This window comes from Prionailurus bengalensis, chromosome B4, assembly GCF_016509475.1.
Source record: "Prionailurus bengalensis isolate Pbe53 chromosome B4, Fcat_Pben_1.1_paternal_pri, whole genome shotgun sequence".
Classification (NCBI taxonomy): domain Eukaryota; kingdom Metazoa; phylum Chordata; class Mammalia; order Carnivora; family Felidae; genus Prionailurus; species Prionailurus bengalensis.
In genome coordinates, this window is record NC_057358.1 from 131,724,664 (window position 1) to 131,751,731 (window position 27,068).

The 27,068-nt window shown below is 60.1% G+C and overlaps 1 protein-coding gene across 3 annotated transcripts; it reads left to right on the forward strand.

The window, feature by feature from the left end:
• Positions 1 to 776: 776 nt before the first annotated feature.
• Positions 777 to 26,984, forward strand: MICALL1 (MICAL like 1). Of its 3 annotated transcripts, XM_043562546.1 has the most exons (17): positions 780 to 1,209; positions 5,368 to 5,416; positions 5,897 to 6,038; positions 10,200 to 10,288; positions 11,646 to 11,788; positions 13,365 to 13,810; positions 14,445 to 14,502; positions 15,407 to 15,795; positions 17,224 to 17,639; positions 19,697 to 19,831; positions 20,454 to 20,580; positions 20,720 to 20,810; positions 20,975 to 21,048; positions 23,732 to 23,846; positions 24,050 to 24,096; positions 25,047 to 25,105; positions 26,250 to 26,984. In XM_043562546.1, exons 1-17 carry the CDS (start codon positions 1,064 to 1,066, stop codon positions 26,253 to 26,255), a joined length of 2,532 nt encoding a protein of 843 aa, XP_043418481.1. In that variant the 5' UTR covers positions 780 to 1,063; the 3' UTR covers positions 26,256 to 26,984. The 3 variants fall into 3 exon arrangements, with proteins under 3 accessions (XP_043418480.1, XP_043418481.1, XP_043418479.1); XM_043562545.1 differs by having other exon boundaries at positions 777 to 1,209; positions 17,224 to 17,633; positions 25,047 to 26,984; XM_043562544.1 differs by having other exon boundaries at positions 25,047 to 26,984.
• Positions 26,985 to 27,068: the final 84 nt, after the last annotated feature.

Here is a 27,068-nt window from a genome sequence, read left to right on the forward strand (position 1 = left end):
GCCCACGGGGGTCCCACCCGCCACCACTGTAATCCGGCCTGGCAAGGAGGAGATCCCCGAGCCTACACAGGGGGAGAGAACCCTGGAGGACCCGTGGCTAGGCTCAAAACATCGCTGAGTGGACACCTAGGCTGATGGGGGGGGGGGGGTGCGAGGAGGGGTGGGGGGACATGGAGGCTCCCGGGCAGGCAATGGGGGGAGGGGACGGTGGCAGACAGGGCTGTGGAGGTCAGGGGTGTTTGGGAGTGGTGAGACAGGGTCGGGGAAGCTGGTGGCCATCTGGGGGGCGCTTTGCGGTCAGCAGGGGAACGACCCGACGGACCTGACGTGGGGGTAATGCCGGCGCAAAGTTTCGGGCCAGGAGAGCTGAGCGGGTCGAGGGAAATCAGTGTAGGGGATCTGCACGCAGGTCCTTAGGCCAAAGCGTGGGAAGAGAGCAGAAAGGAGAATTCCAGGGGGGCATCGTGGTGGAGGTAGTGGGATGGAAGAAGTCATTGTGGGCCGGGCGAGTCTCCAGGAGGTGACGGGGCTGTCCCGGAGTTGTCTTGAGGACTTCCCGAGGGGAAGCGGTGGCCGGGACCGCGAAGCCGAGGGGGGCTGTGGGCAGTCGGGCCCTCGGGCGGGCGGGGGCGCGTCTGGGGGCGGAGCCGCCGCTGGGTGGGGCGCCAGGCCCCCCGCTCCCGGCGGCCGCGGGCGGGGACCGAGGCCAGCGGGACGCCCGCGCCCGGCCCACAGCGAGGGGGGCGGGCGGCGGTGAGTAGGCGGCGGCCGGCCGGGCCGGGCCACGCGGGCGGCGGCTGCTCGGGCAGGTCCGGGCAGGGCCGGGCGGGGAGCAGCGAGCCGAGCCGGGACACCGCGCCGGAGCCGGAGCCGGAGCCGGAGCCGGAGCGCGGTCACCCAGGCCGCGGCCCCGCCTCCTCCCCGCCCCGCGCCCGCCGCCCGCCGCCCGCCGGTCGGCGCCCGCAGCTCGGAGCGGCGCCGGAGCCGGAGCTGGAGCCGCCGCCGGAAACCGGCCCGAGCGGGGCCCGGGGGTGAAGCCTGATCCCGGCGGCGCCCGGAGCTCATGGCGGGGCCGCGGGGCGCGCTGCTGGCCTGGTGCCGCCGCCAGTGCGAGGGCTACCGCGGCGTGGACATCCGCGACCTGAGCAGCTCCTTCCGGGACGGCCTGGCCTTCTGCGCCATCCTGCACCGGCACCGGCCCGACCTGCTGTGAGTGCCGGGGTGGGGGGAGGCGGGCGGGCCGGGGAGTAGGGCGGCGCGGGCCCGAGCTGGGGACCCCCGCCCCCCTCAGTGACGCGGAGCCCGGGCGGTGGCAGGCGCCGCCCCCCGGAGACCGAGACGCCGACCCTGCCGACGGCCCCGAAAGACTTTGGAGGCACTGAGCACCCGCCACCCAGGGGGGGCCCCCCTTCCCCACGAGGCCCCGCCCCGCCCACTGTGACACCGAACCTGTCCCCCATACTGGTCCGTGGCCTAGGGGCACCGACCCCGCCCATAGGGCACTGATTTCCGCCAAAGGGACGCTGAGCCCCCGTAGGCCTTGACTCTCTGAAGGGGAACCGAGCTCTCCCTGGGGACCCTGGGCCTTTCCCCGCACCACAGTGCTCTCAAACAGGCGCACTGAGCACCTCCCTCCCGGAGAGGGAGGCATTGAGGCCCGTCCCCTCTGTGAGGGGTTCCCCTTGCTCACTTCTGTGGTTCCCCCAGGCCGTCTTGTCTCCAGCCCGGCACAGAGGAGACCCCCGTTCAGAGTGGTTGGACGGGTGGATATACACCCCCTACCTCCCACCGCAGTTAGGACACACATCTGCCTCCCAAGTGTGTGCCCCACAGCCCTGCTGTCCTCCGTGGGGCAGGGTGGCTGAGTGAAGGCTCATAAGGTCTGTCTGACAGCCACCACGGGGCTGCTCCAGGATGGGAAATGGCCCCTTCTTACCCCCAGCTGCCCAGTGGGGTTCTCATGGAAAAATTTATTCCGATCCCCCCCCCCCCCCCCCAGCAGTTGGCAACTTGGGGCTTTGACCTCAGCTGGTCCTGCCTTGGGCCCTGGAACCTCTTCCATTCATTCATTCATTCATTCACTCATTCATAAGACACCAAGTGAAAAATAAGCTGGGGCCCGCCACTTCTTGGGCTTCCTGTCTCATCTGCAACTTGAGACCAAGAGGTCCTTGCCTCTCTTGTGGACGGCGCCCCCGACAGGGCTCCCCGAGCCAGGCGGGCTCTGCGGTCTTTCCTTGTCTGTTCCACTGCAGACCTGTGCTCCCCCTGGGAGCGTCTGGGGGGGCTCTGATGAGGGAGAGAAGGGAGGAGAGGATTGCCACAAGGATTCCATGGTGCCGATGCGCTTGGTTCACTCTGTACCGGGGGGTACAACGTCTGCATGCCGTGGGGCCCTGTGTTGGACCCTGGAGCAGAGGGTTTGGGGGGACGTGGACGCGGAAGCGAAGCAGTTGAGGTGGAGACGCACACGGGCTCCTGCCTGCTGTGGGACAGGTGACAGCTGCAGTAACACAGACACAGGGTGGGTGAGCTCAGGAGTGGGGCTTGGAAGGAGGGAGGAGAGGGGCACCCACATTGGACCCGTGTGTTGGAAAAGAGGGCTCACAGGATCTTCTGTTTGGGCTGGGGGCGGGCCGCGCGCGAGGCGGGAGGCAGGGGACAGGGCCAGTGTGTGAAGGGACCTGAGAGTCAAGCTAAGCTTGTTGGGCCTGAGCTTACCAGTATCAAAGTGCAGGCTGTTGGGTTTTGTTCAGCTCCCACGTGTTCTAAGTGTGTGACCTTGGGTAAATCACTAGACCCCCCCTCCGGGCATCAGTTCCCTCGTCTGTAAAGTGGGGTTGATGATAGGACCGACGTCACAGGATTGGTGTGAGGCAACGAACGTGTGCAATTAGCAGTAGTTATTGTAAGTTGTGTGATTAGAGAGTCGAGTATGATGAGTGTGTGTTATTCCTTCCTTTACTCGACAGTGTTACAGAGTCACCACTCTGTGCTGGGCCCTGCCTGGTGGCGGAGACGGCAGGAGCCAGGTGATGGCAGGTGCCAGCCAGAGGGGGCCACCTGAGCAGAGACCGGGGGAGGGAGCACTGCTGGGGCCTGTAACGCGTGGCAGGGGGGAACCCGGAGATACAGCTGGCCCGGAGCGCCAGGCTTGCTGGCTCAGGAGGGGGGATGGAGGCACGGGGAGCTTTGTGGGTCTTAAGCAGGGGAGGGCAGCTCCCCTTCTTAAAGGGATCCGGAATCCTGTCTAAAGGGATTCAGAGAAGAGATCCGGAATCCTGTCTAAACATTCATTTGTAGAGCAGGCCAGTGGCGGGGCTACCAGCCCATTGCACAGCAGAGAAACTGAGGCCCAGCTGCCACATGAGGCGTAAGGAGGATCTCCGTGAGAGTAGGGGCAGGGTAAGGGCCGAGGGCAAGAATCATCTGAAAGGTTCAAGCTCTCGGAGCTGTGGGCCCTGCCTCCGCTAGGGGGTGGGGTTTGCCCTCCTGAAGGGGCTGGTTCATTGTTCCCCACCCCTGCCCCCCTCCCTTGAGGACAGAGACCATGTGGGTTTCATTTTTCGGTCCTTCGTCTCCCCCAGAGCCAAATAGAACTTCCCAGGGTTTTTGAAAACTCTTAGAGAATATCTGTGTTACTAAAGTCCAGATGTTGATGAGGGACAGAGATGGGGGTGGGGGAAGAAGCTGGAGGAAAAACTAGTATCTCAGAGGCCCTTATAGTTTTCACACTGTTTCCGGAATTTATTCATTCAGTGAACATTTATCGAGCACTTATGAAGTACCGGGAATGGCACAGGGCATTGAGGGCACAGGGTGAACAAAATGTGACCCCAGCCTTCTAGGAACACTGCCAGGGAGGCTGAAATAAACTGCCAAGACTAGTTGCCTTTGTCTCATTGGGTCTCTGAACAAGCCTTTGCTGGGGCTGGGCTGGCGACTGCTCACCTATTCACAGAGCAGGAGGCTGAGGTTTAGGGATGTGAAATAGCTTGCTTATGGCCAGACTCTTAGGCAGTGGCAAAGCAAGAGGACTTAGGGACCCGGCTTTGGGGTCGGGGGAGAGGGAAGCGACCCGGCCAGGTGTGGCAAAAGGGCTGAGGCTCATACGTAGTCAGCTCCCCTGTCCTAGTCCACCCAGCCTTGGGGCACCTCCCTCTGGGGTTCTCAGGCTCCCTTTCCTGCCTCTGCCCACGGTTCATTGTCTGGGGCTGGAGTTGAAAGGCATGCTTGCCCGCTCCCTTGTATCACCGAGGCCCGCCCTTCACCCCGCCCAGACTCAACCCTAACCCTCCCCACCAACCTGGGAGGTGGTCTTAGAGCTCCCCCAACATACAGATGGGAAAAGGGAGGCCGAGACGACTGGTGACCTGCCCAAGGCCACACAGCCAGGCCCGGAAGAGCAGAGCCTGGGACTCTGAGCTTGGAGGTGGTGCTGCCTGCTCTGGCCTCTGGGCCCACCGTCTGGGAGAGTCAAGGCGGCGCTTTTCATCCACAGAAGGGCAAGGCTTTTGGCGGGGGCACCCGGGAGGCTGACGCGCAGGAAGGCTGTGCGAGTTGGTGTGGCCTCTCTGGGTTTGTGATATGCAGAGGAAAAGTCCAGAAATGTGGCTTCTCGAGGCCGAGTGGCTTCCCCTCTCTGGGTCTCAGGGTCCTCATCCGTAAAATGGGATAAATACCTGCCAAATAGAGTTGCTACAAAAATAAATTCCAGACAGGAACTCGGCACAGGTCAGCCATCTGTGGCTGTTCCTGTCGTTACAAACATTAGTCCTGGTCTTAGTGTTGTCTTTTTTTTTTTTTTTTTTTTAAAGCTTATTTGTTTTGAGAAAGGGAGAGGGAAGGGGAGAGAGAGAGAGAGAGAGAGAGAGAGAGAGAGAGAGAATCTCAAGCAGGCACAGCACTGTCAGTCCACAGCCCAACTCAGGGCTCGATCTCACGAGCCATGAGATCATGACCTGAGTGGAGATCAAGAGTCAGACGCTTAACAGACTGAGCCACCCAGGCGCCCCTTAGTTTTTTGTCTTTGCCACTGAATCAGGACTCGGCTTTCTGATACAGTGAGAGGAGGGATCTTAAACTTGAAAGCTTGGACTTGAGCCCCGCCCCTTCAGAGTGATTTCCAGCCTCTGCTTGGATGCCGGAGGGGGCCATGAGCTCATCCTCTGCCCCTCCTGGCAGACCTGGCTTTGTGAGCGTGTGCTCGTTGCCTTGGTTTCCTCCTTGACTGTCCACAGACCCCTCCCGCAACCCTGCTGAGGCCCACACTGGGTGGGATGAGGTCGGGGCCACTGTTCCTTCCAGACTCCATACCCCTGCCCCAGTCACCTCCTCAACGCTCCTCCTCCCCTTTACCTTTTACAGAGATTTTGATGCGCTTTCCAAGGACAATGTCTTCGAGAACAACCGTTTGGTGAGTCCCCAAGCGGGTGGAAGCTCCGTGGGCTTGTGGAGGCTGTGGGCGCGTGGAGCGGGGTGGGAGTGGGCAGGGTGTTGCAGGGCAGGAGCTGAGGCAAGGGGATCCTGGACCAGCTCCCTGAGAAGCTGCTTTGCACTGGGGCCCTGCCTGCTCCTCTCCCCACCCCCTTCTTCCTTCTGGCCCCCCTGTGTCTGGATTACCAGCCGGCCCTCCTCCAGGCCATCATGTGGGGCCAGAGGGAAGCCTATAGTCCCGGACCCTTCATCCCACTGAGGGGAGCTGGGCCTAGGCTGAAGGGCACCCACTAACCCTGCCTCCTCCTCCTCTTCCTGTTGTGGCTGCTTTCATACCCACTTGTGCACCTGCCCCCGCTCCCCCACTGCCTCTACCACTCCGCCTTCCCCCACCCCCGCCCCCACTCCTACCCTTGCACCCTCCCCTCTACCCCCCACTCCACACCTGCCCTCACCCCAGGCCTTTGAAGTGGCCGAGAAGGAGCTGGGGATCCCTGCTCTCCTGGACCCCAATGACATGGTCTCCATGAGTGTCCCTGACTGCCTCAGCATCATGACCTACGTGTCCCAGTATTACAACCACTTCTCCAGCCCGGGCCAAGGTGAGAGGGGACCAGCCCTACAGGGAGGCTGGTCCTGGGGGTGGGGCCGGGGATGTGCAGGACTGTTTTTCTGAGCGTTCAAAGGGGCAGCCGGGGAGGCAGCACATCATTTATTCACCAGATGATTCATTGAGGCACTGACATACGGACCGAGTACAACAGCACCGCGCTGGGCCCCGGGGGTGCAGCCGTTCACGATCACTGCCCTCGTGCAGCTCACAAGTCTCCTGGGCAAAAAACACCCAAACCAATCGCCGAACAAAATGAAGGTAGAGAGACAAAGCAGGGCGAGTTCGTTCGCTGCCTGTGAGTTCACCTCCCTGGCACTCGCCCTCACTTCCTGTTTGCTGATACTTCCCTGGGGTTTTTCCTCCCAAGCCAGCGAGACCTTCAAGGTCTGAACGCTGAGAGGCTGGGGAACTGGGGGTGGGGCTGGGGAACTTGGGGGAGCTACAGGGTACTTCTCTGCCCTGAGGTTACTGGCTGCTGAGCCCCCTGCCCCGGGGCATCCTCCTGCAGAAACCTCCCTTGAGGACAGCTGGGCCTCTCCTTCTGCTGAGAAGAAATGGGCCCAGGGGCCCAGAGGGGAAGCGAGGAGCTCAAAGTCACATAACAGGAGAGCTGAATGGCTGGACAAGAATCCAGCTGTCCTGACACCTGTGCTGGGTCCCCGGGGGCCTTGCCTCTGCTCTCCATGTGGACCATCCCAGACAACCTCTTTAAAAAAAAAAGTGTTCTATAAAGACAGTTTTTTTTTTTTTTTTTTTACTAAGAGTAAAACATACTTTGGTTTTGGTAGAAATCAAAATGAAAGTATTTCCTGAGCACTGAATCCTTGGTGAGAGGCAGTAGGGTGGGAATTAAGAGCACAGACTTAGAACTTTAGCTTTGCCATTGACTCTCTGGATGACAGTGGGCCACCATGGCCCTCTGCCTGCCTCAGTTTCTCCTTTGCGATGGGGATAAGGGTAGCACCCGTCTCTTAGGATTGATGTGAGGAGCGAGGACCTGTGAACCTGTCTGGTCCTTATTTAGGACTCAAGGTTGATACTATGACTTCTTTATTTCGTTGGCTAGAGTTTTAGCCTGTTTACCTAGAATTACAATTCAGTCTTACCTTCTGGAAGGTCTCTTGTTCCCAAACCCTCATCTCTTTCAACTGAGCTCTTTTCTGGACGGCCACCCTTCCGAGGACCTGTGAGGCGGGAGGGGCGGGGAAGGGCCCTCCACAATACTGTTGCTCGTGCCCGCTGTATTCTTGGGTCCTCACCGGGCGACCCTGGTGGGCCCAGCTCCCCTCGCTGAGTCTGGGTGGGATCACCCCCGTTCTTCTTGCTAAAGGCACAGTTGGTGCCTTTCATACAACTTGGCCCCTAAATGCAAACCATTTGCATCCCACCTGATGCTCAACCCACGGAAACAACAGCAATGTGTCCCCACCCCGGGGGCAAAGCTGGCTGTCAGACTTCCCCAGATGGTCCTGTACTGTACTTTCTGGGCAAGTAGGAGGTTTTCAAGGGCGATTTTGACTAGACGTGACTTTCGCTGGACTGGGTAGCTTTGGAACCTGGCCCTGGCTAGGACACCACAGCACCGTGCCGAATGTCCCCCCTGTACCAGGCTCCGTGGTGCCCGTGACCCTGGGCACGGCAGCTGACCGCTGCCCTCCAGCAACCACGGCGTGGTCTGGAACCAGAGTGTGAGTGAAGGAAGCCCGGTGGCTGTGCGAAATGGGCAGTCACAGGGTGGCACGGGTGAGGGTCATCCTTCTTAGTGGGGCCCCCGAGGGTCTCTCCCGTAGCTCAGTTTGAGCCGCTCGCTGCCCCAGCCATAGTCATAGTGAATTGTTTTGTGTTTTGAGTCCATCACATCCCTTCTCTGCTAAGCCTTTCTTCGTGGTGATCCCCCAGCCCCAAACGTCATCTTCTGTTCCATTTTTCCCACCCACAACGTTCTTTCCTACCCACCTTCCCATCTTCACATTTTGCCTCCTCTAAGCAGCCTGCCCTGATTTACCGCCTCCCCCCCCGCCCCCCCCCGCCCCGGTGCTCTTGTGGCTCCCTGCCCTGTGGTGAACACATCAGACTCTGTTCATAATATTTTGATCACTCCTCCCCTCTTCCCCTGCAGACCATCTCTGTCCGGTTCACGGCTACGTAGCCCCAACACCTGGCACTTGATCATTCATTTAACAAATATTTACCGAGCCCCCTAGGGGGTGTGCCAGGCGCTGGGGAGAGAGCCGAGAACAGGAGGGAGGGAGAGAGAGCACAGGTTAGTATAACTGCAAAGAAGTCTGATGGAGGAGACAAATCACGGAACTGGGGTAAAAACCAGTGGGAGGATGAAGAGGCTACTGGACGAGTGGTCACGGAGGGTCTCCCTGAGGAGCTGACATCTGAGCTGAGCGTTGGACAGAGAGAAGAGGGAGGGCATTTGAAGATCTGGGGAGGAATGTTCCAGGCAAGGGGCAGCACAGGGGTCTGTGTGCTTCAGCGGGGAACGGGCAGGACAGAGGGGATGAGGACAGAGGGGGATGATGGAGGGTGCTCCTCGATCAGGCTGCCCCGCTTCCAGAATCTCTGACGGTGACTCATCACACACGTTCCCATCACAGTCCAAGTTCACGCATGTGCGTGTCACTGAACCAAGTTTCAGGAAACGATTCTTCCCCTTAGTGACATGTGATACACGCAGGGGCGCCTGGCTGGCTCATTAGGTAGAGCACGTGGTAGAGTTGTCAGTTCAAGCCCCACGATGGACGTGGAGAGTACTTAAAAAATACTACCACGGCTGTGGCGCCGGGGCGGCTCAGTCAGTTGAGCGTCCAGCTCTTGATTTCAGCTCAGGTCATGACCTCAGAGTTTGTGAGTTTGAGCCCCGTGTCGGGCTCTGTGTTGATGGTGTGGAGGCCGCTTGGGATTCCCTCTCTCTGTCTCTCTCCAAATAAATAAATAAACCTAAAATAATTCTTAAAAAAAAAAAATAAAGTTTGTCAAGTGATATTTAAAAAAAAATTTTTTTTTCAACGTTTATTTATTTTTGGGACAGAGAGAGGCAGAGCATGAACGGGGGAGGGGCAGAGAGAGAGGGAGACACAGAATCGGAAACAGGCTCCAGGCTCTGAGCCATCAGCCCAGAGCCCGACGCGGGACTCGAACTCCCGGACCGCGAGATCGTGACCTGGCTGAAGTCGGACGCTTAACCGACTGCGCCACCCAGGCGCCCCAGTCAAGTGATATTTTAGGCTACAGTAAGGAACTTGGGTTTTATTCTTAAAATTATCAAACCGTAAAATTGACTTGTTGGGGTATATGATTTTCTGAATTTTAGATTTTTATTTTATTTTATTTTTACATGTTTATTTATTTATTTTGAGAGAGAGAGCGAGAGCGAGCTTGTGCACAGCGTGAGCAGGGAGAGGGGCAGAGAGAGAGAGAGGGAAAGAGAGAGAGAATCTCAAGTAGGGTCTGTGCTGTCAGCACAGAGCCCGACATGGGGCTCGATCTCACAAACCTGAGATCGTGACCTGCGCTGAAATCAAGAGTCAGACGCTTGACCCACTGAGCCACCCAGGTGCCCCAGGTTTTTATTTGAATCATGGGGTACAGAGTAGGCGCTCAGTGGATATTTGCTGAAATCGTAAAGGAGTGGAGTCTCAGAGGGGGCTGGTGGGGTACGGTGGGTCTTTTTTTTTTTTTTTTTTTTTTTTTTTTTTGCTTGAGGGAGTGCAAGCAGGGTTCTGGGCCACACCAGCCCATTTTCCTGAATCTTCAGACCAGCGCCACGTGGCTCCTCCCTTTTCCTTCCCTCCAACCCCCTTCCCCCGGTGGGAAGGAAGCCACTGGTCCTGCCGCATACTGGGCGCTGCTAATTCTGTGATCCTACTGCTGCCTTAGCGTTTACGCTGCCCCTGAGCGGTAGGAGTCACTGTCCCACTTAGTGGAGGCTCAGGGAGGTTAACTAGCTTGCCCTTGCCCTTGGCTCGGAAGAGGAGGTGTCCGCTGGCCAGTGTGAAGTCGGGGCCTGCTCTGGTCCAGCTGTGTTGGGTGGTCTGCCCAAAGGCGATAGCTGTGGAGCTCAAGTTGTAGGCCAGGTGGGGGCCTCCTAGGACTTCAGGGTCTCTACCTGCCTCAGGGTCTCCCTCCTGTCTCTTGGCAGCTAGTGTCTCATCACCTAGAAAGGCCCAGGCACCCTCCTCCCCGCCATCCGGAGCACCTACTCCAGCACAACCAGGAGACAGGGCTCAGGTAGGCAGATGCCTGGGGTGGGCGGGCTGGGGCCACTGCGGGGTTCATTCTTGGTGCTTGTCCCATTGGCTTTGGCCGTAGAGCCTCTTTGGCCAGGGTGGGTGAGGGGGCATGGGTCAGATTCCAGTCCCGTTCTGTGGGCAGGGAGCTCCTTCTCTTTCTCCAGGGCTTGGGGTAGAATCAGGAGCTGCCAGGCCTGGGAAGGGGGCATGGGACAGTCTGCAACACTGACTTTGCCCTCGTGGCGCTGGCAGGATGTACACGTTATCATAGAGCAGATACTCCCCAGGTTCCTGTTGAGACAGGGTTTTAGCTTCCCAGCATGATTGCATTGTATCCTCTCCACACCTCTGGGCCGTCGGCATTATGTGTCGAGAAAACTGAGGCTCCGAGAGGTTTCGTCACCTGTCCAAGGCCGGTCCCCTACTCCCAGATGTTTAGAGGAGCCACACTTCAAATGTGGATAGCTCTTCCCGGTGTGCAAAGGGCTTTTCCCCCTTCCCAGCTTCCCCTTGCTGGAGGGGCTCCTGAGGGACGGGGAGCTGGTGCAGTGTGGGTGCCCGGTGAGCTGGGGCTGAGACAGTCAGGGGTTCTAGGATTCCGTCTGCAGGAGGGAACCCAAGGCACAGAGGGTATGAGAAGCAACCTCAAGGTCACAGTGCTTGGAAGTGGAGAAACCGGGATTTAAATCTGCAGCCCCAGGAGGGGAGGCAGAGAAGGCAGACGAGGTGGGCTCACGAGGACAGTCACCCGTCAGGGGCCAACCTGCAGGGATGAGAGAGGGGAAGGGGTAATACAGCCAGGAGCTGTCTTTCTGGCCGGGAGGGCCCCAGAAACCGGAAGTCAGGATTTTTGTCTCCATTCTGACCCAGTGACCTTGAGCCAGTCTCTCCCCCTGTCGGGGCTTCAGTTTCCTCATCTGCAAAGTGGTGACTGTCTCCCTCTGCTCCTCCGGGGCTCTGATGAAGTACATTACTACTGCAAAGCTGATGCGGACGTGGGGGGGAGGGGCAGTGGCTTTTGGAGGGGAGGGGGACTATTCTTTAAAAAAAATTTTTTTGAGAGAGAGAGAGAGAAAGAGACAGAGTGCGAGCAGGGGAGGTGCAGAGATAGAGAGAGAGAGAGAGAGAGGGAGACACAGAATCCGAAGCAGGCTCCAGGCTCTGAGCTGTCAGCCCAGAGCCCGATGCGGGGTTTGAACCCACGAACCGTGAGATCATGACCTGGGCCGAAGGCGGACGCTCAACCGACTGAGCCCCCCGGCGCTCCGGAAGGGGGCTTTTCTGAAACAGGCTGGCTGGTGACCACACCTCTACCCCCCCCCCCGCCCCCCCATCGGCCCACCCTGTCCCTGCAGGGTGAGGAGCTCTCCTCCGGCAGTCTGTCAGAACAGGGCGCCCACCGGACCCCCAGCAGCACGTGCGCGGCCTGCCAACAGCACGTGCATCTGGTGCAGCGTTACTTGGCCGAGGGCAAACTCTACCACAGGCACTGCTTCCGGTGAGTGGCGGGGGGAGCCTGGGGGGCAGCGGGCTTCACTCCCCCCCAGCACCCCATTTCCAGGGAGGGAGATTCCATGGATTCAGCACCTCGGGGGGCCAGGCACATTGTGGGGCTCTTCGTGCCGGAACATCTTCCTTATCCCCATTTTACCGATGAGCACACTGAGGCTTAGTGAGGGGAAAAGACTTGCGCCGTCACGGAGTTAGGGAAGGAGCTGAGCTCAGGGGTTCTGCCTCCGGCGCCAAAGCTCTCTGAGGCTAACGACCTACTGACAATTCAGGAGCTGCCTTAAACGCCCTTGAGAAAAACAAAAAGGGTTTTTAAAAAAATCACGACTTGTGGGGCGCCTGGGTGGCGCAGTCGGTTGAGCGTCCGACTTCAGCCAGGTCACGATCTCGCGGTCCGGGAGTTCGAGCCCCGCGTCGGGCTCTGGGCTGATGGCTCAGAGCCTGGAGCCTGTTTCCGATTCTGTGTCTCCCTCTCTCTCTGCCCCTCCCCCGTTCATGCTCTGTCTCTCTCTGTCCCCAAAATAAATAAAAACGTTGAAAAAAAAAATTAAAAAAAAAAATCACGACTTGTTTTCAATGTGTGACTCCCAGGGGAAGTCAAGTTTAAAGAAAATGGAATAAGGGACAAGGAAAAGCCAGATAACTTAGAAAATGTAGAAGAACAGTTTATTTATTTTTAATTTTTTTAATGCTTATTTATTTTTTGAGAGAAAGAAAGAGAGAGAGAGAGAGACAGAGTGTGGACAGGGGAGGGGCAGAGAGAGAGAGAGAGAGGAGAGAGGGAGACACAGAATCCGAAGCAGGCTCCAGGCTCCGAGCTGTCAGCACAGAGCCCAGTGCGGGGCTCGAACCCATGAACCACGAGATCATGACCTGAGCCAAAGTCAGATACTTAACTGACTGAGCCACCAGTCGCCCCGGGAAAACATTTTATATGTTGCGAAAAAGCAATTAGAAAATAGTCGAGAAGCCGGTGACTGAGTTACACAACATGCATTCGACTCTGGGTTAGTTTGTGTCTATGTGAGTCTGTGTGTGTGCGTGCGCGCGCGTGTGTGTGTGTGCGCGTGCGTGTGTGGTCGCATGATGGCCGGGCCTGGAACCCCAGGGGCCTGATGGCAGAACTGAGGTGTCACGAGGGAAAAGTCTCAAGCAGGCCCATTGTTACACCAGCACAATCACCTTTGGCCACGAGCGCGGTGTTTTAAAGACTTTTCACAGTGTCTTCCAGTGGAAAACACGTTCGACACTGTGAGAGTTCTGACACGTGCCTGAATAAAAACCTGTGTAATCAGGTGCGCAGCTGGCATTAGAGTTCCCTAAAACGATATAGTCTCGCTTGTGCGATACACTCTGATGTGTCGTATTTCATTCTATTTCATAAAACCACACCGGCAACAAAACCCACGTTGCCTGGAAGTCCAGCGTATTGAGACCGAATCCAGGCTGGCAGGTGGGAGGAGGGGAGGGAGGGAACGGCCTTGGCTACTGGGGGAGGAGTAGCCGGGGTCCCGGCCCGGGTGCCCGGCTAAGTCGACGCGCCCACCCCACCTTCTCCCCGGCAGGTGTCGGCGGTGCTCCAGCACGCTGCTCCCTGGAGCTTACCGAAGTGGGCCCGAGGAAGGCACCTTCGTGTGTGCGGAGCACTGTGCCAGGCTGGGCCCGGGTGGGCGGTCGGGGACCAAGGCCGGGCCGCCTCTGCAGCCGAAGCAGCGGCAACTTGCAGAAGAAGCCGAGGATGTGGACGGAGGCGGCCCCGGCCCTGCTGCACCTGTCGGGGCTGAGGTGGATGTGCCCAAGGCCGGCCCCGAGGCCCGGCCCCAGATCCCCACCAAGCCCCGGGTTCCAAGCAAACCGCAGGAGCTGGGCAGCTCTCCGGCCGGCCGCCCCACGCCTGCCCCGAGGAAGGCGTCTGAGAACACGGCCCCGACGCCCCCCACGCCCCGGCCCCGGTCCAGTCTGCAGCATGAGACCCCGGGGGAGCCGGGTGGTGGCAGCGGCTTAGTAAATGGTGAGCGAGGGTTCGGGGGGGGGGGGGGGGGAACGGGCGCTTGCAGGGGTGTGTCCGGGGTTTGACTGTGCGTGTGCACTGGGAGCACTCGTGGAGGCCTGAGCTGGGCCCTGGGGCCGGACGTCCTGCTGAGGCCGATCTGTGCCTTCGAGGCACCGCCAGTGTCAAGGGGGAGATGGGCACAGACGGAGGGGTTTCCGGAGAATGTGGGAGCCTGTCACGACGGGGGAGGGGGGGCTGTTGTGGGTTGCATGGAGGCCCCTTGGGGGTCAGGGGGAGCTTTGAGGAGAAGGTGATGCTGGGCCTGAGTTGAGGCAGTGTTTCCTGTCCGCACTGGGGACGTGTCCGCGGGCCACTCGCGTTCCCCCTTCTCAGCTGAAATGCAGATGGGGTTTCCGGGTACCCTGGCCTGGCCCCTATGACCATTCTTTACCCGTCACCTTCGGTGCTTATCTAATGTCCCTGAGTGCCGGGCCTTGGAGGTGCAAGGTTGCAGGTGAGGTCGCCACGGCTACCTGGAGTCCCGGATCTGCCAGCTAGAAAGGGAGGGCGCCCCAGGTTCCCCAGTGCCCGACTCTGCCGCCTTGCCCACAGCCGCCTGTGGAGGCCTGTCTCACTCTCCTTTCCCATCTAGGAAGGCTGCACGAACCCCCCGTCCCCAAGCCGAGAGGGACCCCCAAGCTGTCTGAGAGGTACGCTGGCTCTGAGAGGCTTTCCTGCATCGGAGGCCCTGGTGGTGGGAACGGGGGTGTTCCTGGGGCCTGGGGGGGGTGGCGAGGCCTCCCGTGGGCACATGACTCACCAGCACACCCTCCCGAGGATGCGCAAGGCTCACTCTGGGTGGGGTAGGAGCGCTGTGCCCGCCTCTCCTTCCCTGAGGCTCCCCCCGGGGTCCCCACTTTGGGGCAGTAGTCTGGTGGAGACAGTGCCCCCGGGGCCCCTTTACCTCTCCAAGCCTCTGCTGCCCTGTGAACATGGGAGAGCGAGGCCTCACTCAGAGAGCTGTTGTGAGAATTGGCAGCTGAGTATAGAAAGACCCAGAAGAGCTCAGCTCTGTCCCCGGCTCAGGCCCTCCACCCCGGGACCCTGCGTCCTGCGTGCGGGCATCTATTTCCAACTGTTCTTTGGAGCTGTGCTTCCCCTGTGTGGTCTGTGAGGGAGAGGGTGGGCCCCAGTTGAAATGGGAGTGCACTCAGTGAGCGCTTGCTGTATACAAGGCACTCTGCCCATTGGATCCTTATAATAACCTTGTGAAGTGAAGACTATTGTCCCCCTTTCATAGGTGGGCGACTGTGGAGAGAGACGGGGTGACTTTCTCAGCCTCATGCAGAGAGCCGCTGTGGGTCCTTTCCTGGGCTGGGCTCGGCTCATGGAGGCTGTGTGATGTGAAGGTTCACGCTCTCCGGGCCTTAAGGGGCCCAGCCGACGTGTGACTGTAACAGTGCATTTCGGCCTTGGACCCAGACTGGCCCCCCCTGGGCTGGGAGAGAAGGGTGCAGTTTCTCATCTACCTCCTTGGAAGGAACTGTCAAGAGAGAGGAGGCTGCTGTCCCCCCGCCCCCTAATGGTTTCTGCCTCTTCCCCACCTCCGTCCAGGACACCAGCCCCCAGGAAGGATCCCCCATGGATCACACTGGTGCAGGCAGAGCCAAAGAAGAAGCCAGCCCCCCTCCCCCCGAGCAGCAGCCCCGGACCTCCAAGCCGGGACAGCAGGCGGGTGGAGAACGGAGGCGTGGCGGAGGTGGCCCAGCAGAGCCAGGTGACAGCTGGCCTGGAGCCCAAGCCCTACAACCCCTTCGAGGAGGAGGAGGAGGAAGAGGAGCAGGAGGCATCCTCAAATGCACCCGGCCTGACCCCAGGCCCCGCCCTGGCCCACTCGGAGTCCACACCCAAGTCCCTGCACCCCTGGTATGGCATCACCCCTACCAGCAGCCCCAAGACAAAGAAGCGCCCTGCCCCCCGAGCGCCCAGCGCCTCCCCACTCGGTGAGTGCCATCTCTGGGAGCCCCCCGGACAAAACTCGGGGCTCGGCTGCCTGGGTCAGCCCAGGGCTGGGGGAGGGTGTGTGGTGTGGTGGGATCCCCGCCGGGCCAGGGGCCACGTGTGTCCTCTCATTTAATTCGAGAGCAAACCGGTGAGGTGGGTGGTCACACTCCCATTTTGCAGGTGAGGGAGCTGGGGCACAGAGAGGGTAAGTGATTTACCCAAGGCCTCATAGCACATGAGCAGTAGAGACAGGATGTGTCAGGCAGGAGGCTCCAGACTCTATACTCCTGACCCTTCGTAGTGCGCCCGCAGGTGAGGTGTTGTGAGGGTTATATGTGCGCCCCAGCCAGGGGTTCAGCGCAGCCCGGCTCGCGGAGAGCGTGCGGCAGGGGTTGGCTTGAGTCCGCCTGTCTAGTCACCACCCTCCAGTTGCCGGGCACCTGGGACTCTGACCTGGCTGTGTGTGACACACGCGTAATGACCTTGAGCGGCTCCTTCCCTGTGTCCGTCTTCAGTCTCCCCGTCTGGAAGATGGAGGTGGCGGGCCGGCTCCAGGGCGCTGTGCCCCCTCCGCCCATTGCGTCCTCTCGCGTCCAGGCACGTCGTAGTTTTTGTCACTCGCTGTCTTGCGGTTTTCTCGGGCCGTGGGCCTGGTCGCCTCCCACCGCGGCTGGGGGGTGGCCCTCAGGACCTCAGCGGGAGCCCCTTGGACGGTGGGACTGAGAGCACGTGCTCAGTTCCCTGCTCCGGCCCCTGCTGGAGCCCTGGGACCCTGGAATTAAGGGTGGCTGGCAGCTTCCGGATGCTTCGGGCGGGATGAGTGCTGAGTCCCACATAGCTGTGTCAATCCCAGCCCTTCCCGGGCAGGTGCCTTCTCTCTGGGTCTGTGGCCTCATCTGGAAAACACAGATGGTGGTACTTCGAAGCACGGTGTCCATCATCCACGTGAGGACTAGCGCGACACGGGGCGGTGCCTGGCCAGGGCCGGCCGCTGCGAGGGCTGCTGGCTCCTTCCCTCTCCTGCTGGTCGGGGCAGAGGAGAGGCCAGCCTTGATTCCGTCTGCCCTCCCCTCCTCTGGCAGATCTGCCCCTTCCATTGGGCTTTGCCCTGGGTCAGATCGGACGTGGGCGGGGAAGTAGGGGCAGGCACCATGTGCACGAGGAAGTGGGGAACAATGAGGAAACCCGGGACGACAGGTGTGCCACGAGGTGGCACAGCGCATCCCAGAGTGTGGGGGATGAACGCGGATGATTTGGCCCCTCCTGACCTGGGTCCTAGCACGTTGCTGTTCTCTGGGCCCCGGCCTCGACTGGACGCGGGAGGACTTGGGTTTCCAGGGCCACCCCCAGCCCTGTGGAGAGTGGGGGGGCGTGAGGTGAGGCTGTACCTCCTCGTGTGGCGCTCACTCGCTCATTTGTTTGCCCAGCTCTCCACACCGCCCGCCTCTCACACTCGGAGCCTCCCTCGGCTACCCCGTCGCCAGCCCTCAGCGTGGAGAGCCTGTCGTCCGAGGGCCCCGGCCAGACCCCGCCTGGGGAGCTTCTGGAGCCACCGGTCGTGCCCAAGAGCTCCTCAGAGCCTGCAGTCCATGCCCCTGACACCCCCGCGACCTCTGCCAGCCTCTTCGCCAACTCCTCCCTCTCCTCCTCTGGGGAACTGGTGCAGCCCAGCACAGACCGGACACCCCAAGCCGGCCCTGGCCTCGCTCCCGACACTAGGGGCAGCCCGGGGCCCCAGCCAGCCAAGCCCTGCGGTGGCGCTGCCCCCACGCCTCTCTTGCTGGTTGGAGACAAGAGCCCCGTGCCTTCTCCTGGAACCTCATCCCCGCAGCTCCAGGTAAAGGTGAGTTCTCCCCGCCTGCTAAGAGCTGCTGTCCTGTCCGGTGGATCTGTCGGTGGTCTGACTTATTTACGGACCCGGATGTGTCCCTCGGCCCATTCACGACTGTATTTGCGGAGGCACGGATTCATCCACCCGTCCACCCGTGCGTCCATTCCCCTGTCCCCATGCCTGGCCCTTCACGTAGTGATGCGTCCGGGCCCCTGTTTACTTGCCTGTCTCATGTACTTGTCCCATCGGGACCCCTTCACCCAGCCACCGTCTGTCTTCACATCCTTCTGTGCACCTCTCCATTCTCTGAGGCCCTGCCTCTGCCAGAGTCCCCCTCCCAGGCTCACCCCAGGCTCTGTCTCCTCTTGGGGGGAGAGTGGGCAGGGGGCTCGTTTTCCAGGTGACCTTCGTGCCTGTTTGTGTAACCGTTTCTCAGTCCCGTGCCAAGGACTGGGGGTCGTTAGGGATCAGGACATTTCCTCTAGGCGGCTAGTCCCTGAGGGCACCTCTCTTGTAGCCACAGTCCTTTTGGGCCACCAGGTTCTGCTGGTCCACATCTGCACACTCTCTGTAGCCTGCTGGGGCCCAAGGCTCGTGCAGCCTCGGGGGCAGGGTGGCAGGACAGCTCATGGGGGTGGGGGTGGTGGCCGTCGTCATGGTCTGACGGACCTGACAGAGGATAAGTCGGGGGAGAGGGCTGAGCTTTCGGTCCAGATAATTTAACCTGCCCCGGCCTGGGCAACGGCGTCCTAGCCAGCTCTGCCACCCGCCTGCTGTGTGACCTTGAGAAGGCCCTGCCCCTTCTGTGGGCCTCGGACTGCTCTGGGGAGGCCCAGGGTTCCTTAGGAGGGGCAGGTAGGGGAAGAGGTCAACTTTGGACACCTCCCCCTTCAGGCAGCTCCTTTGAAACGTCTTCTTCCCATCCTGGGGTGTGTGTAAGGTTGGCTTGACAGTTGGTGCTGAAAGGCTGAGAACCCTGAGGAGCTTGGGGGCCTCGGGCTGTTTGGTCCTGCTGGGCCCCTGCGGGCGCTGCCCTGTGGGAACCAAACCCTGTCTCCTTGCCATGCCTGGACTCAGGCCCTGGTACTTTCCCTGCTTTAGAAATCCTAGGGCGACTGCCAGTCCAAACGAATCCCTGGGCCGGCACAAGTGAGGGGAACAGGGCTCCCTCCAGCCTCCCTGAGCTGCTTGGAGAAAGTTGGGTAAACACTCCTGGGAGCACTGCAGGCCTCAAGTGAGACCTTTCCGTGGGGCCCACGATGACCCCTCTGTTTCCGATGAGCTGGGGAGAGCAGTTGGAAGACGCTGGCGCCGCTCGTATTGGCAGGCGAGGCCCTGTCCCAGTGCTGGGGCGGCCTGGCTGTGCTGGCCTCGGAGGGGGCAGGGGTCTCCGCAGAGGGTCAGACAGATGCAGGGCTGTGGATACGTGGAGGGGGGTGCAGCAGAGAGAGGGTAGGGGTCTTTCCTGGACAGGGAGGAAACCACTCTTTTCCTCCATCTACTGGCCAGAGGGAAGGTGGGATCTCTGCTTTCACACTTCCTGGCCGGGCGGTGCTGGGCAAGGAGCTTCGTTTACCTCTCTGAGCCCGAGTGCCTGCTAGAAAAGGGTGGTTGTGAGGCCTGAGTGAGCTGTCTGGCCCTACGTTCCATGTCCTGACCACTGCCCCGGTGCTCGACAGCTGCCCTGGCCCTAGCTTGGGCCCTTGGGAAGTGCATGACCTTGAGTCAATTAATTAACCTCTCTGAACTTGAGCGTCCTCCGCTATAAAATCGGCCTTCCAGTACCCATTTCGCAGAGAGGTTGTGAGAACAAGAGCGTAGAAAGGCATCCAGGGCAGCAACTACGTGTGGCAGGTGCTTGGAAGTGGAAATGTTTGTTGAATGCCTCCGTGCATCCGAGACTGAATGCTGGGAATCTCTCTCTGCCCGGGCTGCCTCCTCCCAGGCTCCAGGCCGTGGTCCCGTAGTCCCGTAGTGATCAGGCTACAGCAGGGGGCGGCAGAGGGGGGCAGGGCTTGTCTTACTGCCTCTTCCCCAGACTTATCCTCTGCCATTCTCCCTGCCTTTAGTCTTCCTGCAAGGAGAATCCCTTTAACCGGAAGGCATCACCCACAGCATCCCCAACCACAAAGAAGGCCACCAAGGGATCCAAGCCAGCCAGGCCACCTGCCCCAGGACACGGCTTCCCACTCATCAAGCGCAAGGTACCAGCCACTCGGCTGCCTGAGCCCTGGGGACCCCTCCCTTGGCCGCCTCAGGCATCCCCTGGGGCTCTCCCAGAGGATGGGCTGTCTGGGCAGCTGCCCTCGGATGCCCGAGGGTGGCCTGGTCGGGAGGTTTAGCTTGCAGCCAGGGGGATTTTGAGCAGACCAGCTGTTCTCAACCGGGCACAATGAATGGTGCATTTAACTTGTTACTAATAATAGTTCAAGGATCAAAGCCCTCACATGATATACTTCTAGTTAAACAGATTAGAGCGTTCTCGAGTTTATCTGTCCACTAGGGTCACTCTCTCACATTGTGGTATCATTTCTGGAAGGGCAGAGAAGCGGGGGGAGGGTTGCCACGAGAGGCAGGAAGTTGTGCCTCCCTCTGGGTGTGCCTGTTGGCCCTGGCTGGGGCCAGGGGCATCAAGGGGCTGTGGCTGTCCCCACCGCCAGCCTTCCCTGCACCGGGATCCTGTACCCGGCCACGCTGGGGGGTGGGACACAGCCTAGGGCCCGGGTCTGTGGTGGCCAATGCTGGCCAGAAATGGCTAAAGCTCCTGGAAGCGGGCAGGTGGGAGGAATGGGCTGTCCTTCAGGTCACCGGGGCATTGTCGGGCAGGTCCAGGCTGACCAGTACATCCCCGAGGAGGACATCCACGGAGAGATGGACACTATTGAGCGCCAGCTGGATGCCCTGGAACACCGTGGGGTCCTGCTGGAGGAGAAGCTTCGTGGCGGAGTAAATGGTGCGGGGGCTGCTGGGAGGGCCTGGCGGGTGGGACTTAGGGGTGACGGGAGCCTCTCTCCCTGGGGGCAAGCCCCGATGGCTTCTTTGGGGGCTGGAAGCGCCGCCAGCCCTGGCCTCAGTGGGCATCTGGCTTCCAGAGGGCCGTGAGGACGACATGCTGGTGGACTGGTTCAAGCTCATCCATGAGAAGCACCTGCTGGTGCGGCGGGAGTCTGAGCTCATCTATGTGTGAGTCCCCCCCGCCCCCCCCCCCACTTGGCCCCCTGCTCCGGTTCCCAGAATCCGCAGAGTTTACAACGGAGAATCTTCCCTATGTTCCCTCGTCGCTGACAGCGCAGGGCAGGGCAGCCATGCAAGGGGCAGGGTTAACAGTCAATGTTCCTGCCTTCTAGTTTCAAGCAGCAGAACCTGGAGCAGCGCCAGGCGGATGTGGAGTTCGAGCTGCGGTGCCTTCTCAACAAGCCCGGTGGGTATAGGCACACGTGCTCCTCTGGCACCCGCCCGGGGGCCTGGCGACATTTAGGAGTGGGCTGGGTGCTGACCCTCCAGACTGGGGATAGGCAGACACCGGAAGCAGGGCCAGAGGAGGAGAGCGCCGGGGGGGTGTCGTCTGGGTCACGTAACAGGTGGTACACGGGCTCGAGCGATGGCAGGAGAGGGAACAGCATGGCCGGTGTGGGGTTGTGGACTCGTGTGGCATCAGGGGTGACAAGGCTCTCGGGCAGCACCAGGCCTGGGAGCAGACTGGCCTGTTTGGGCTGCTCCCTCTCCTGGAACTTGTGGGTAGAGTGGCACCCACTGGGGAGGGCCTTCAGGCTCCAGGGCCCGGGGCTGCCCCAGGTGAGTGGGTGACAGCAGATGCCTGGCCATCGGGCTGGAGCATGGCAAGATTGCACCAGCGGTGGGAGGGAAGGTGGGTCCCCTGCACAGTGTGGCTCAGCGGGACCCTGGGAGTGGCTCTGGGAGAGGCAGGAAGGGCCTAGAATGGTGGAAGGGCAGCGGGAGGGATCGGGTGTGTGTGGAGTCACATGGTCCTGTGTTCTGCCACTAACAGGCTGGGAGCAGTCCCACTTGGGCTCAGGTCATGATCTCACGGCTCGTGGGTTCGAGCCCCGTATCGGGCTCTGTGCTGATAGCTCAGAGCTTGGAGCCTGCTTCGGATTCCATCTCCAACTCTCTGTCCCTCCTCTGCTTGTGCGCTTTCTCTCTCTCTCTCTCAAATATAAACATTTAAAAAAATTTAAAAAAACATGCTGGAAGCAGAGGATGGGGGGTGTGTGGGGGGGCTCTGGTTAGGCAGGTTTCTTAGTCTCTCTGAGTCTTAGTAGCTTCAAGTGTAAGACAGGATGAAGGTACCCACCTTGTAGGATATTCTGGGACCAGGAGACAGTGGGTAGGGAAACACTCCGTGCCCTCTGAGGGGCTGATGGTTGATGGTTATTATATGTGGCCGAGTTGGGGTCTTTGGCCATGACGTGCAGTTGAGCCACAGCTAGGCAGAGAGATCAGAGGCATCAGGGCTCTTGACCACTTCTTGGTCCAGGCAGTGGACCTCACTGTTCCCATTTCACAGATGAGGCAATGGAAAGCTGGAGGTTGAGAGTCTTGCCCACTGGTGGGGGAGCTGGGCTTCTAATCCAGGTCTCTGACCCTGGCCTGTTCCTGGACACACAGCCCTTCCTGTCTGCTGGGACGGTGGCCCTGCCTCTCCACTGACTGAGGAACTTGGGGGCTGGGTGAGACCCAAGGCAGGAGTGTCTCTGGAAGCCACTCCATTGCCATCTGTGAGTCATTCCCAAATCTCCTGGAGGCTGGGGCACAGCCCCCACCCCCGCCCCCCCACCATGCAGAGGGAGCCACAGTGGCATTCTGTGGCTGGGGTGGGCGCAGCACCTGCACCCCCAGGCCGGCCTGGGCATATTGTGTTGCTTCTCCAGCCTTCTGTGTGATGGCAGCACGTCCTGGGCTTGTCATCCTGTCCCAGATGTTGCCTTTGCAGAGATGTTGCCTTTGGTTTATAAGGCCCCAGATGGGGTAGGGACCCACAAAACACCATAAGGGCTGTGGCTTGGGGGGTGTCAGGTTCCCCGGGCTCCAATCCTGGCTCTTCCCTTGCTGTGTGATACTGGTCAAGGACTTAACTTCCCTGAGCCTCAGTGTCCCCACATGTAGGTTAGGGACATAACCTCCCTGGGCCCAAGGTTTGGGAAGCGTCAGAGTAAGATTTGATTTGGGCCGTGACTCAGAAGCCCGTGCTGTCCCCAGAACTGTGCTGGGCCACCTGCTCCTGAGCTTTGGCAAGATGAGGTGTTAGGACATTGGGACAGGACTAGGGGGCCTCAGGATGTTTCTTTTGAGACAGGGAGGCCTGTGGTGCCAGATGTCGTGGAGGGAAGGCTAAGTGTGGGCACCCTTCCCCTGGGGGGAAGCTATGGGCTGGATGAGAGGTAAAAAGGCACAGGGGGGCCCCTGGGTGGTCCTGTGGGATGGCTCGGGTTCTTGGGAGGAGGCTGGTGGGGCAGTAGGTACGTGAGACCTCAGGGACACCTCCTGGCTGGGCTCCCCGCCCCTAAGTTCCTGTCCCCTAATCTGCCCTCCTTCATGGCATTGTGTTAAGGTCCTGATGTGCCACTTGGGTCCACACACTGCCACACACTGCTTCTACTGTGCAAGGACCTAGGAGTCCCCTGTTGTCCTCCCCCCCCCCCCCCCCCCCCCCCCCCCCCCCCCCCCCCCCCCCCCCCCGCCGCCCCACTCTGGCCAGCGCACCTTTGGAGACTCTTAGCAGGCCCAGCCTGAATCCTGCCTCTTCTAAGAAACCACCTAGTGAACATCTGTTGAACAGAAGCAGGAATGCTTCGGCAAGAGCTGGTCTCTGTTCTCAGAACGTGTGTTGTACTTGCCCTCCTGGAGCCCCCTTGAAAGGTTTTTTGGTAGGCATCCTAGTATGCTTTGTCTCTGCCAGGACCACCTTCGTTTCCCCCAGAACTTGTCATCCCCACCCAGCTGGGCCCCTCCTTTCTGTCCTCATAGGATCCAGCATGGGGGCAGCCCGCAGCCGCCTCAGCACTTAGGCATTGGTTCCTGGCTTCCTGGGAAGGCAGGCGGGTTTCCCACCACTCACGCCCCCGACCTTTCTCCCTGGGCAGAAAAGGACTGGACAGAGGAGGACCGGGGCCGAGAGAAGGTGCTGATGCAGGAGCTCGTGACCCTCATCGAGCAGCGCAACGCCATCGTCAACTGCCTGGATGAGGACCGGCAGAGGTGACGTGGCTGGGGAAGGGCTACCCCCTGGGGTTCCTTGCCGGAGGGGTCCGGAGGAGCAGGCCTGGCCAGCCCTGTCCTCACTGCCAGCGATCCCAGCGCACCCTTGCTCAACCCTGTCGGAGGGACTCAGAGGCTGGAAGGGACTGAGAATATCCGGGCCTTCCTCCTGTGGGACCCTCGGCTTCCCTTTCTCGTTTCAGGGAGGAAGAGGAAGACAAGATGTTGGAAGCCATGATCAGGAGGAAAGGTGAAGCCCTCCTGGGGCTCTGGTTCACCAGAACGGTTGGCGGGCAGGTTGAACAGAGGGTCGGAGCGGATGCTACAGGGACGTTGTGTGCACACTCCCAGCCTCTCTCTTGCCGGGAGGGCCGCGTGTGGCGAGAAGGGCTATGGCCTGGGCTGGGAGTGGGGGGCCACGGGGAGGGCTGTGGTGGGCAAGGGGCACTTTCCTAGGATGGCTGCCTGAAGCCAGGCATTCCTCCTTGACATCTGGAGCTGATCTCGGAGGAGTTGGCGGCCTCACACAGCAGTGCCTACCAGAGATGAGACGGTGCCTGGAATGGTGGAAAGGGCACTGGCCGCGGAGTCAGGAGACCCGGGTTTAATCTTGGTTCCATCAGTGACTCATTCTGTGGCTTTGTGGTTGGGTCTGGACTCTAGTCAGGCTGCTTGGGTTCCAGTCCCAGATCTGGAACTTACTAGCTGGGTGACCTGGAGCCCCAGCCGTTTCAGCCCTGTAGGCCTCCCCCTCCTTGTCTGCAGATTGGGGGTGATAGGGGCACCCCTTCACGGGAGGGCTATTCAGATAAGGCATGTAAACAAAGCACTTAGCTCCGGGCCTGGCAACTACAAAGAGCTCTGTTGGTGTTAGTTCATTTCAAAGGCCCACATTCTCGTGGTCTATAGGCAGATGATTTCTGAGGTTCCTTCCAGCTCTGTCCGTGTTTGAGTTGTAACCCACAGAGCTGAGCACCAGCCTAGGGGTCGGGCCTTTTCATGATAAATCTTGGCCATGCTTCAGAGTTCCAGACTGTTTTCACATTCGTTCATTTCCGGGTCCTTGCCAGGAACCCCATCCTGTAGGCCCAGAAAGGTGAAGTGACCTGCCCAAGGTTCCACACGAGGTGGAGGGGTGGAGCTGGGCCTCTGTCATGGCCCCTGGCCTCTCCCGACGTACTCCCCCTTTCTCTTCTGCAGAGTTCCAGAGGGAGGCTGAACCCGAGGGCAAGAAAAAGGGGAAGTTCAAGACCATGAAGGTGCTGAAGCTGCTAGGGAACAAGCGTGATACCAAGAGCAAGTCCCCGGGGGACAAGAGCTAACAGCGAGGGCAGCCAGCTGGGACTTTCACCCCTCCTGGCTCAGCCCCTGGGCTGTGCTCCACTCGAGGGCGGCGGGGGGGTGGGGTGGGGGGCTCCCTGCTTCCCATCAGGATCAGTCCTGAGGAAAGATGATGCAAGGGGAGGGGGCCTCTCGGTGACAGCCTCTCCCTCCTCAGGGTCCTGTTGCTGGTCTGGGCCAAAGAGCTTTCTTCCCCCTTGTCTGAGCCGTAGACAGCTGTGGCTCAGCTCTGCCCAGTCTGGTTCTGGTGATTCCAGATGCTGGGACTGACCCACGGAGCGAGGAGGGTCCTGGGTCCAGGATCCAGGGAGGGGCCGCGGCCCAGCACACCCGCCTTGCCCACCACCCAGCCCCTGCTGTGACGGGCAGCCCCTTGGTCCCTCCTCTTCCCTTCTGTACTGTGTCCAGATGGGATTCTTAGCTGTCACAGTCCTGACCTGGAGGTCCTTCCGCCCGCGTGGTCCGCCCATGGCGGACCTCCGGCCGGGGTCTCCTGCCTTCAGGCCTCTGCTGCTGTTGGCAGGCCAGCACTCAGGGCTTGGTGGCGCTGGCTTCTTCCTGCCCCAGCCCTGGCTCTGCGTCCCTGTTTTCCTTTCCAGTGCAGGTGGCCCTGAATCTGTTTCTCCTCACTCAGGAGCTCTATTTATGAAGTCTAATTAGGTTTGAGCTCATTACTGTGTCCTCAGACACAAACGGGCCTGATGGACAAATCCCTCCCTCTGTCCCTCAGAGTTCTAGGAGGGGCCTCTCTCATTTCCCCTGGTTCCATAGGAAACCTCACCCCCCGGAGCCACGGGGCTGGGCGGCCACGCCGGGTGGATGAGGGTCTCTGGGAGGCAGGCCCCCTGGCAGTTCCGCTCCCCCATCATCAGCCGAGGGAGGATGTTTCACAGAGGTGCTAATCCTGGTTCCTTAACACATTGTAGTCTGACCCCTCACTTAGACCTCCCCCCACCTCCCCCAGGGCTGGGGATGGTGGGCCTGTTCCTGCGTGTGGCCGTCACCAGTCTGTCTACTCACACTCGACTGTTGTCCGTTCTCTCCTAACTTGTTCCCCCGAAGGACTGATGGCCACTGACCCCACTGAGATGGCCAGGGGAGAGGAGGAGCCGAGGGGGACAATGGCCTTTTCCCCGGGGAATGTGTCCAGCAGCTCTCGGTCAAAGCACTGTTGCTATAAGCTATCTCTGGGGTGCTCCAGGGCACCCCCCTCAGCACACCTCTGGGGAAAGCACGCACTGTATTAACTCACGAGGATTTTCCTCGCCAACAATAAACGGAGACAACCTCAGCTGCCGGTGCCCTGGAGCCTTGGGTGCTTTGCCCTTAGCCAGGTCTGCCTACTTCCCTGTGTCCGCCGCATGCCGTGGCCGGACATCTCTGGTCACCTGGGCGGGACCTGTGGGGCCGTCCCTGCCAGGGAGCCTTGGTCCTCAGTGCCTGCCAGTGGCCAGGACTCTTCTGCAGCTGGGAGAGGTGGCTCCCGCACCTGCACAGCCCCTGGCGGTCTCCTTCCAGACGTGCCTGTTGACCTGGAGCTGGTCACCAACTCCACAAAGGCTTTCAGGGGCCAGGCAGGTCACATGCATGACCAGGCGGGGTATAACCTGAGGAGTGGCTCTGGCAGGCTGTCTGGGTGTCCGGAGACTCAGGTGGTGGGGACTGGGGCGAACTGGGGTGTCTCTGCCCCCGACTAAAAGGGGGAGGTTCTTCGTTACTTAAGTCAACTGTAGTTTGTGGGAACGTGGGCCCAGTGTTGCCAGACTCTTCCATTTCTCCAAAGAAGCTAGAAATCCAGGTTGCGTGTGCGTGTGATTTGTAAACGTTGGCAACGGATCTGAATTTCAATCAAGGGTAGGCTGTATTGTCACGGGTGGCCAA

What these genes read in the sequence shown, in the direction of transcription:
- MICALL1 (XM_043562544.1), top strand. Translation starts at nt 1,064, where the DNA reads ATGGCGGGGCCGCGGGGCGCGCTGCTGGCCTGGTGCCGCCGCCAGTGC. An exon ending in GCCCAGCGCCTCCCCACTCG is followed by an intron (nt 15,796 to 17,223) that starts GTGAGTGCCATC and finishes TTGTTTGCCCAG; the next exon opens with CTCTCCACACCGCCCGCCTC. An exon ending in GTGCCTTCTCAACAAGCCCG is followed by an intron (nt 21,049 to 23,731) that starts GTGGGTATAGGC and finishes CTCCCTGGGCAG; the next exon opens with AAAAGGACTGGACAGAGGAG.